General features: G+C 32.1%; 1 protein-coding gene across 3 annotated transcripts in view; it reads left to right on the forward strand.

Annotated features, from left to right (window-relative positions):
* Positions 1–544: 544 nt before the first annotated feature.
* The window catches only part of LOC122528842 (neuropeptide-like 1), a 22,075-nt gene continuing 10,699 nt past the window's right edge, over positions 545–11,920 (forward strand). For 2 of the 3 annotated variants that reach the window (XM_043654404.1, XM_043654413.1), the window contains exon 1: positions 545–693. In XM_043654404.1, coding sequence (XP_043510339.1) covers positions 619–693 — 75 coding nt within the window. In that variant the 5' untranslated portion in view covers positions 545–618. The remainder of the gene's footprint in view (positions 694–11,920) is intronic. The other variant, XM_043654421.1, reaches the window with a different exon arrangement.

Below are 11,920 nucleotides of genomic sequence, written 5' to 3' on the forward strand. Positions count from 1 at the left end.
ACAATGCGACTCGCCACAATGTCTGCTTCTTCGACGAAACGGAATCAATGAGCTCTCCGACCAATGGGACAGAGAAAAAAAAAACGCACGTACGCACGCACGCACGCACACATACATACATACATATGAAACAAAAATAAACAGGACTAAAAAAAGAGAAGAAATGCAAAAGAGAAGTCAAAAATGCCAATAAAGTTTCCGCAGGAAAAACGAGCGACCGAGTCATCCCGTTTCACCGTGGACACGCAATAATCCACGGGCATATTAACCGGAGTCGTGGTTAAAAATTCTCCTGCTTCTCTCTCTTTCTCTCTCTCTCTCTCTCTCTCTCTCTCTCTCTCCTTTTTTTATTCGTTCCTCCTTTTCAAAGTGGTCCATCGGAGGAGGACGAGGTCTAACATAGCAGTGGGATCCACGCATATTGCGTGATCCACCGACAGCAACTCTCAGCGATGGTGTATGTACAGCATGTACCATTCGGTGTAGGTGTGCTCTATGGGGGATGGACGCCTGCGCGGGTGAAATGTACCCTATATAAGGAAACGGCCGCGTACACAGCCGGTACTCAGATTTGGAGAACCTCATTGGGAGGACACTGTGACAAAAAAGTTGAACGAAATGGGCCTGACCGGAAACCACCTCGTTAGCCTTTTGCTGTACATCACCGTAGTCAACGAGTTCCGACTTCCTCTGGTGAGTCTATGACCTTTTTCTCCTCGTGTCCCGCGTCACGGTCGTTCCGTTAGAAAGAGTCGACCCTGTTTCGCGGCAACTTTTCTTTTCATGCCGCGTTTAAAGTCAAGGGGCGAGGGTGGGTTATTGTTGATGGTTGTTTCATTGGTATTCATTGGTACTCGTTATTTTTATTCGTTATCGAATTTTAAATCGTCTGAATGCAGTGCGGTTGGACGAACGGAACGGAGATCGAGAATTTTTTTTTTTTTAGGTGTGGATCGACGAGAAATTAATTTAATTTTTAAGAGGGTTAATATGAATTTTTTTTATTGGAAATTTCGAAGCGTTTTTGTATAATGATTAAATTGATAACTGACGATTTTCTGTGACTTTTAAAAGGAGAAAAATATGTGTATCTTTTTACTTGTTTAAATTGAATTAAATTAAAATGAATAATGAATTTTTAAATTTTTGTATTTAGAACATATATATATATATATATATATATATATATATATATATATATATATATTTTATAATATAATATTTAATTTTATAATATATATATATATATATATATATATATATATATATATATTTTATAATAATTCACAGAATTATTTATAAAAATGTGCTAACATTTTATTTTCATGCAAAGAGGGGTAATTATCTTTTATTCACTTAGTAAAATTGTTTTCATTCGATATACTCTAATCTGTTCTTTGCTGACTCTTTTTACTTGATAGAAAATTTCAATTGTGCAAGAATTATGAAAGGAATGTTATACTTTTTCTGGAAAGTTTAATAAAACAGTTTCTTCTCGTTTATGAAAAGTCTAAAATTACACGGATTAAAAGTTCTTAACGCACTTACGAATTTAGATTTGACTCTAGAAGAAATGAAATTTTACAAAAGTACATATCTACAAAAATCAGAAAGTTTTATTCAGGAAATATATATATCTTTTATAAAAAAAAATTTATATATTTATAATTTCTATATAATATTGTGCAACATAATTTTCCCAATCTCTCCAAGTTATATTTTAAGAAATTAATCATTATCATATATACGTATATATCCAGAAATATTGAAAATTAATGAGCCTAATACAGTAGAACTTCCTGGACGGATACCGTTGCTTATTGAAAATTTTAGGAACCTGGATCGTCTGGTTATTAACGCACTCAAAAAGTGGTCAGAATTTCCGATCAAAGGGAATAGTTTGATCAAATGGATTAAAGCTCGAAATGCGAACCAGACATCGAACCGTATATCCTGCTAATGATTAAATCTCGTAGTTGATCTTTCCACCGTGAATGATTTTCTTCTTTTCAAAGCGATCAATTTAAGAATTGTTCGTCTTTAATTGAAATTGTATCTGACGTCTTTTTTAAATAATTTGACATTTGGACAGAAATCGTGCGAATTTGATAACAAATGTTTGACACAGTTGATTGCATAATCAACTGTGTCAATTGAAATTTTATGTAATGTATGTAGGTGATAAGATTATCAATGTTGAGTAAAATAGTTCACTATCTAATTCCAAAATATAAATCTGCCAATAATTGAGCTTATACGATTTTACTAACGCACAATTACGTTATAAATATTCAAACATCGTTGCTAGAGAATCATTTAAATCAGATCGACCAATTTTTTGGTAACAGAGTGCTTGATATAACCGTATCGCATTATACTATTCATTGAGTATTAATTTTCTTAGAAAGCTTTAGAAATTAGAGCGTTTACTTGTCGAATGGTTTAATTCAAAACTGTTTCTGCGATCCATTTCGAATAATACAAAGCACGTTTCGAGGAAAATCGTGACTAACGCGAATAAAATGTCGAGATTCATTCTACTCTCAAAAAGCAAACAATTTTTTTCAAGAAATTGTATACAGATTATGCAATCAATTCTAACTAAAATTTTCTCCAAGTAAAATCGATTGAAAAAGAAAGGAGATAAATGTCAGCTTCGCGTGTGAAAGGAGATAGATAAAAGCATCGTTCGAACGATGGACATTTTTTAATTATCGTCAGAATTGTTATTTGACGCTCTGAGGCAAGAATTATGGCCATTGATGTTTGAATAGTGTACATACAGTCAAAATTAAACCAATCAATCGTAAAGAATCTAGATTACGATGATTGTGAAGTATTTATATTTATATTAAACATTGAGGATATACCTATTTCCAATAAAAGATAAATTATATAAAATATATTTTATAATATGTATCCATTCATTTTATCGCGTCGATACTTTGTCAATTTGAGAAATAATCTGCAAATTTACTTATTTAAATTTCGAATGATAAAGCTACTTAGGAAAATTGCTTGCAAATGCAATTAATACATTTAATTTTGTCGCAATATGCAAATTACATTAATTTGCAATATGCAATTAAGAAGATATATCCTTTCCTCCTTTTTCCACAAGAATTTCCATCGTGTGAAGTTCTCAAACTTGTACTATCGTGTTAAGTAAGAAGTTTGATCATTTTCAACGATGAAAGCATTATTATTCAACGCCTCAGTGGCAGTTTCATGAAAATTGTCACCTGAAATTTTCTCTCACACGATGAACCACTCCATTTCGATTTACATCATGCACATCTTGCATCAAAATATTATTTATTTTTATCTCTAGAATTGAAAATAACATAACATTTAAAAATAACAAAATAACATCTCTCAAAAAGATCTCAACGCACGTATAATTTCATTGTGATTACGAGGTAAAAAAATAGCAAAAAGCTATCGGTTTCCTACACAATGGTCGATTCGAGAGCGCTATTGTTCTTTATTCTAGGCAATTCCCAGCCCCATTCATTGTCAAGTTTTATTTGCTGTCGCGATGCAGCGAAACCTTAGATCGTGGCCACTCTTTCAAGTTTTTTTTAATTTTGTAAGACTGTAAATTTGTACAAAATGTGATCCACCTTGGTTAGTTCATAATGAAATTTCGTAAGGCCATCGGCAAGCATTTTTACATATCGGTCCTCGTTTTTCCTCGCTCAGCTTCTCATGTAATTTCACTTTGATTTATTAAAAATTGTTTAGTTTCTTCCACCACTTGTATTTAATATTAAGAATACGAAGGAAAAGATTATTTTTAGAGACGAGTTATTCCGGAATAACTTCTTTCAAACTATCGCACGTGTCACTTCAAAATTATTTATTAGCTTCTATCTTTCTGTTATGTATTATATTATTATGAGACAACATTGCACATTAGTATTGCGATAATCACAGCAATTATTAATCGGAACTTGATCTCTGACTCTCCCAAGTGTAAAAATACTCGTACGATAAAGGCTTGAACGTACAATCGATACTTTTTTTTAAATTTTGTATAATGTACAAATAAATAAAATTATTACAGATATTGCACGAGTTTAAATTGTTCAGTATTGCCAATACTTCATTAATTTTTATTTCATCGCACCTGGCTACTAAATTAAGCAATGCTGTGAAATTTCCCATTTTTCATGGAATTTTCAAAACCGCGTTAACCTTTCTCCACCTTTCTTCAACCAAAGTATCAGAACACTTGAAACTCTCTGAAACTTCTCATGTATCTGAAAGTACGGTTTCCTGTACGCAGCGTATACTTTCTTTCTCTTATTTTGTTGAATAAAAATGTGCACTCCTTGATGCACGTTCGTTGCACAATTAACAAGAAGAACAAGTGCAATTAGATAATTTCGAGAGTAGATTTGCCATCGTTTTCTTTTTCGCCGGTTTTACGCGTTCGGCAGGGGCAATTTCTCACCAAAGGAACGCGTTATCCTTGCAAGAAATTTAATTAGTTTCCAAGAGTGGTTGTCCATTGTCTCTTTTATTCGCAGCGACCTGTGGATGACGTGCGCCGAACTTCATTTACATTCCGCCAGTTAAGAATCCCCCTTGGAAATAAACAGAGAGATAACGTATTTGCGAACTATTCGATGCTAGCGCGATTTTCATCAAAGTTCGAACGAACCAGTTAAATTTTATCTAATTTCTCTAATTTATACGTACGGAATTCCAAATCCTCGATTACTTCAATCATGGGAACTGACTAGTTAATTCTTGCTTTGAAACAAGTCATTGAATTAAAAAATTAAATTTCTAATATCTAACGTTTCATATTACATCGCCATGAACGATGTGAATGTTTGTTTCTTATATTGTTTCTTATATTGTCTCTGTTAAGAAAAGGGGAAAAAAATCAATCTTTTCGTTAAGTTTTTGAATAGGAAAAGCTTTAAATAAAAAAATTGTAGAATTGTTCGCCGATCGTATTGTAAAAATTTTTGCCTCCGTAGGCAATACAAGTCGTTCAAGTCACGAGCGAAGTTCCTTTGAACTAAAGTTCTTTTTTTCTTTTCCTTTTTTGAGAAATCCTTTAAAGATTTGATTGAAAATATTTCTTCATATCTTTTAAAAGCCTAGACTATTAAAAAAATTAAATGTTGTAGTATACTTATTAGCGAAGAATTAAATACTTGAAAATCTAATTAATTTGCTTTCCAATATCTAAAAATTTTTAAATCTCTTCTTACGAACTTTCGGCAGTAAATACTCAAAAGATTTACATTCATAGTATTATCGACCGACGTTTCATAAGACACAGTTCGGAACTGAATGGTAAAGCGTGCAAGGTTTATCAAAATGCGAATTCAAATGTGATCTGCGATGAGGACCTTCTTCAAGACATCGCGGTGGCTTTTATCGCCGATCAGTAATTTCCGTTGAAGAGAAAATGCGATGAGAGTCTGCTAAAAGTGAATTCGAGTACACACATTCGAAGACAATACCTCCCAATACCCTATTAGAGTTGAATAATAATTTGATTGTTTAATTTAAACATATATTTTGCAGTTGATAGGCTTGCGTGTGTCTGTAAGAATACTTTATATCTGGGTTTTTGTGGAAATTTCATTAGCGCCCTTAGTGGTTAAGAATGAATTTAATATCGCGTTAAAAGGCAGAAGAATATCAGTAGATATCGTTTATCGCATACCTAAATATTGATTGAAAGTCAATAGTGGACAAGTTAATTAAAGTTGGCGGTCTAAATGAATTTTTATATCCGAAAGTTTTATCGAATAGACTGGTTTTTTTAACGTCATTCAAGAGCCAAATAATTTGATCGAAATTTGTTCGTAGACTTTACTTATCATGATATTTATTTATCGGAAATAAATTATAAATGTATTAGTTAATCAACGTTCAAAAAGTGAATCTTTCGAGAAATAAATACCAAAATAATAAAATCACTCGTTTACAAATAAACGTTACAATGCATATTTTTCCGATATCAAATAAAACAAATCCCTCGCTGTCTCTCGTGAATAAATCATGCTTTTATCGATGAATTGACAATAATTGTTCGTCAACATTCTCATCTCAAATTATTTCCATATCCATAGAACTCCCTCAAAACAATCGAAATTTCTGCTCCAAACTGAAATAATTGACAAACAACGGTAACTCACAACAATTCAAACTCTACTTGTAATTAGCATTAATTCAACGTTCTGCTGGCGATTCACGTTTTCGCAACGCGTTGAGAAATCAGTATCAACCTAATATTACGTTATTATTTTATCATCGTTCCGAATTGTCAAGAGTAATTTAAATTCGACGAGCATATATTAAAAACCGATCTCGAATGACCTTTTACACTCGAACAGTTTACAGTCCACCTACGTGAGTGCTGTTACCATTAAATTTAGACGTCTGTTAGCCCGTTCAAAATCGAGCTGGTTGAAGCGAGGATAATTTTCTCGAAATTTGATAGTTTCCAACGATTTCGTCGAGTTTCGCGTAACAGGGTTAATATTCTGCGTATTAAAACGATTTACGACTTCCGACGACGACTTCCACCTCCTCCCACCTCCTCCGCCCCCTCGCAGTGTCCTGCACCGTCCGAAATGGTCCAACCGGTTAAATTCCCCTCGCGTGTGGATTCGCGGCCTCGACTCTCACGTTCCGGGAATCAAACGATAACGAAAGGTCACATCTTTTGCCGGATTACATGCGAGACTAGCTCGTCGAATTTTCACACGAACGGACAGCCATTCAAACTACAGAGACCTGCCCTTGCTACATCGTCAACCGTGATCCATTCCTTCCTTTCAACTGCATTCCTTTTTTCATCCCCTTTGGGAACGTCACTGACAGTTTACGCGCGATAAGCTGAAAAATGTGACTCGCGCGGTGCCCTTGATAGTCCGGACATGTGATGAAAGATATTTGATCTTTTTATAACTCGCGACTTTCAATCCGGGAACGAGGATCGGAGCTTGTTGTCGGGCAAATCGCTTTCGAAAGTTGATTGTATTTTTGCATTTGGCGTTCCTTGTATTTACACATATTGGAAAGATTTACGAAATTGCTTCTGGAAAATGGCCGACAGATTTATCCTTTCTCTGATTTGTGACTGAGTCCAGCTGGCTAAATCGATGAACTCCAGAAATTGGAAAGTACAGAAAATATTTCTTTTTAATCTTTGATTATTGAAGCTTATGCAACTACTATAGAAAATCTCACAGATCGTTAATATTTGCTACAATTCTTCTCGAAAAGATACGAGCGAATAAATTTGCAGTTATTACCTGAATAAAATTAGGAAAATAATTTTAGAAAATCGACTCCTACGCGTGGTACTGAAGTGCAACATCTGTGTTTGCAGAAATAATTTACTAATGCAACGTTAATTTCTGTGCAAAAAGAAACGAATTCTAGACTTTTATGGCATTTGTGCGGTACATTATCAGTCGTAAATTCGAATTTTATTTAACAAGGCATAAAAATTCACCGGTAGATTGGTAATTGCACGTATGTATGTACATACACACTATATACGCTATCGTGAGAAACGTTCGTCAAACAGTTTTGTCGATATTTTCTCGGTCTGTTGGTGCAAGTGACAAGAATAAATCACGATACACGTGTCCCAGGGACTAGTGCGATTCACATCAGGTGACAACATGCGGCGTTCCTATAGTCGTGATTAATATATTTTTTTTATAACAGCCTGCTCCTATCATTTACTAAAGAGAAGAAAATATTATATAGAATTTATATTAGTTTATCAAACTGATATCAAACTCGAACATTTACACAAATTTATGTTCTTATAAATAAAGCGAACAAAATGGAACTTGAGCAGAGATTTGTCTCGGTTGTTATGATTTTAAATATTTTAAAACATTGATGTATTTTTCGCAACTTTAAATTGCAGCTTGTACAAATACGTATCTACAATCTGGGAATTAGACTTTAACTTGAAGATAAATAAAACCAATTTCAAATTCACTTTTAACAAATGTACAAGTGTCTGTCTACAACTTAGATAATTAGATGATTCTAATTTGAAGACAAGTTGAAACCTCTGTGAAATTGTTTTATTAAACTTCTGCGATCTATATATTTGCCAACAAATTTTCTCAACGTCGCAGGAAAATTCCCGCGTCATTTCAAAGCGCCAAGGAAATCTTTATTCTTCGCGTATCATCGACGCAATCTCATTTTCTACCTGTCGAGTATGATCTCATTCGCAATATTACAACGTCGGTGCGCGAGTTGTAGGTTTAGAGGAGCGTTAAATCGATTTACGATAGGCGCGCTCTTCAAACGATTACTTAAAAAGAGCACGCGACGCGCGACGCGTCGCAATACGAAAAAGGCGGTAAAAATGGGAGGACAAGTGCACGTAGAATGCAGGTAATTGTATGTAAAGGAGGGGGAAACGCGCCTAGGGAATGCGAAATGCGTCTGCCGATCCTTACACAGAAGAAGAAACCATGTATCTCGAGTGGCTGTTATCGAGACATGTTCTGGAAAATTGGAAAACGCTTTGTCACTTGTCGTTGCACCCTGTCCGAACGATTTCCGGCCTATCTGTCGGTAAATTCTAATTGACAGAACTCCATATCGAATCAATTTCACAAACGGATGAACTTGAATATTACAGAATCGTTTCACAATTTTATAAATTGTTCGCCTTTGTGTTTCATAGTTCTTTTTTTAATTTCATTTCAACTTCGTAAATAAATAAATAACAATATTAATAAAAATTTACTTAGGCAGAATCTTGCAAAAACTGCTTGCAAAACTGTTGTTGTTATCGTTATTTTGTTAAACATAGTACTCTCGTACTATGTAAAACGAGAGTAAAAGGAAATATCGATTCCTTTTTAAGAAAGAAACTAGAAATATTATGGCTTGATCGATGAAGTTGGTTGTTTTCTTTGACAGGGATGATTTTCGCTCCATTAATTTCGTCGGTATTTCCCCGAGGTCGTTCCTGATTTATGTAACGAAACGAGAAACTCGATGATTGAAATAACTCGAGGGTAAACCACGAAATTAAGCCAGAAAGTTTAAAAATTCATCCAGGTCGAAATCAGGCTTAAGGAGTCATCGTCTTTAGGGGTTTGGCATTCCGGGAATGAGTTTTAGAATTTCACTCTTTGACGGATTGACATTCCTGCCATCTTTACATACACGAGATGTTAGACTTGTAAAGATTGTTGACTTTGAGGAAGCTTATGACAAACTTCGCGGAATACTTCACCAGCGAACTATGAAATTTCCTTTAATATTATCTATAATTTTAAAACTGTTTCATTGCTTTGATAATAATGATATTACGAAACTGAACAATTACTTTTCTTTTCTTTATATATTTCATAATTAAGATTGAAACTTTATCATTGTTTTCATTATTGATATTAAATATTCATTGTCACGTATATTATCATATTTTTCAATTACAATTACATACGATTCTAATTACAAAAAGAAAAGATTTGATTGGAAAATCTAATTGGATTTAATGAAAATACAATTATTATACAATATTAAAATATACATATACATAGATAAAATAATTTCCACTTAAGTTAGATTTGTGGTCTAATATTCAAAATGGAATAGAATAATAATCACTGTGTAACCTGTTGAACACGAACGAAGCTACATAAATGTAAATAAATTGTATTGTTTGCAAAAACAATAATTTCAAGTGAAATGAATAGAATAAATAACTGAGCTTAGTTTATTATAATAACACGGTGGTTTCATTAGATAATTCGTTGAAATATTCGTTTAACTTCTACATAGTAGCCAAGTGCCGCTTTAGGAATGCAATTTAATTTAGGTGGCCAAGGGTAACGTTGTTATACGTGTATGAAGAAAATGAGGGTGATGTGGGTAGATTTAATGAGACACGTTCTTGATTATTAGCGACAATACTGCAATCTGCTGTCGCTAATGATCTTAAGATTATCAAAATGACACGTATATAACATCTGTGACGCACACAATTTTTTTCAATAAAAAGAAGAAATATCATTCACTTTCAGTCATTTTTAAGTAAAAATAAAATTTGTTTACTTGATGTTAAATTTAAATCTCAATAGTACTTTAATCCCTTTTGATTTAATTATCTAATTGTAAAAATTAAATTATAATATCCTACGTACATGTATATTACAAGTAAAGATAGTGAAAAATTTCTTTTTGTTTCCTCAGAATGTTTAATTTTATTCTTTGGCAAAATTTAATTACTTTACAAAGCAGTCTACTTCGAATTATTTATTTTAGCTACAATGTCAAATTGAGTTTATAGTTTACTGAAATTTTAAATTACTTTTAATAACTTTGGAATTAAATTCGTTCCCTAACTTTCTACGAAAAAGATTTAAAATATTTTGCTTATATAAAATTTTTTACTAACAGAATTTATTTAACAGCGTTATTTTACGTGAAAAGAAATCGTGAGTTTACGTGGAAAGAAATTAAAGTCAAAATTTATGTTTACCGATGGGGATTGGTTTTGAAACGTAGGAAATCTGACATTCTGTTTAGGTTAATAATTATGTTAAATGCTGCGTAAGAGATTAACATTTCAATGGCATTGCATAGAATGTCAAATGCATTGTACATTTCTCCTATTATGCATGAAACTCACCGATTTGTATTATTCATAAGTTCTATAAGATATTGACGAACGTTCTAATTATTCATGGTACAAATACGAAGTTTTTAAATGAAATCACAATAGAGAAGAATTGAGGAACTGGAAAATATTTTCCAATAAAATATACGATATCTCTTAAATATAAAATTATTACGAATCGCGATTCGGCGGTAAATTTCCGGAATAGTACATGTCGCGAACCGAATTGTTATCCCAGTTTTAGGTCAGTCCACTAAAGATAAATTGACAATCAAATACCGTTTCATTATAATATGAATTTCAATTGTAATATATTTGTATTTAAATTAATAAGCAGAAGTATTTATAATAATTTTATTTTGACATTTAATTCTTAATGAATGTGCAGCACTTTGCAGGGAAAAATACAACATATTTCCGGCTAAGAATTAAATTTTATTAATTTAATATTTTCAATCTAAATATAATTTGATTATTAAGGTAGAATAACATTTTAAATCAAAAATAATCATTGAATGAGAACGGTTCTAAAATATATTATATTTTAAAAATGTTTCATTTGAAAGGTGAATTGTCACCGTTTTTCATCGATTTTTCTTACAGTTTTAGCGTGATAAATACTTTTGCTTTATTATAAGTTGGTGTGTAATGAAGCTCGTGTAATATCAAGTAAGTCGAGTGCGCGAAATTGCTGTTTAGTTTCACGATATGCAGTTAACGTCCTCGACATTTGTTCCAACTTCATAAAATGTCTGTACCCACCAGAAGGCGTAAAGCTGTGTACCGTTGATTACACTACTTCCTTTTTAATTAAATATAATTAATTAAATTTATTTCATTTGTGTAATTTGATTACTTTACTATTATTATTTAAGTATTTTTTTTCGTTTTTCATAATATCATTATTCATTTCAATTATAATATATTATAATATAATTATTTAAATTTAAAAATGAAATAAATATTACAGTATATATAAAGAATAGTATATATAAAGAAAATGACGATTAATATGAAAACATCAATTAATAAAAATTTATTTTATTTTAATATTAAAGGTATCCTTCTCCTAATAACGTTCTCTAATAACGTTCAAACCTATTAAACCACAGATGTATTTGCTTTGCTTATGATTGTGAGATTGGATTAGTGTTGCCGAGCTCGTTAAACTAGCTCAATGGAATATATATATATTCCATTGAGTTACATATATATATATATATATATATATATATATATATATATATATATATATATATATATATATATATATATATATATATA

Source organism: Frieseomelitta varia, unplaced genomic scaffold (assembly GCF_011392965.1).
Source record: "Frieseomelitta varia isolate USP_RPSP 00005682 unplaced genomic scaffold, Fvar_1.2 scaffold_130, whole genome shotgun sequence".
NCBI lineage: Eukaryota > Metazoa > Arthropoda > Insecta > Hymenoptera > Apidae > Frieseomelitta > Frieseomelitta varia.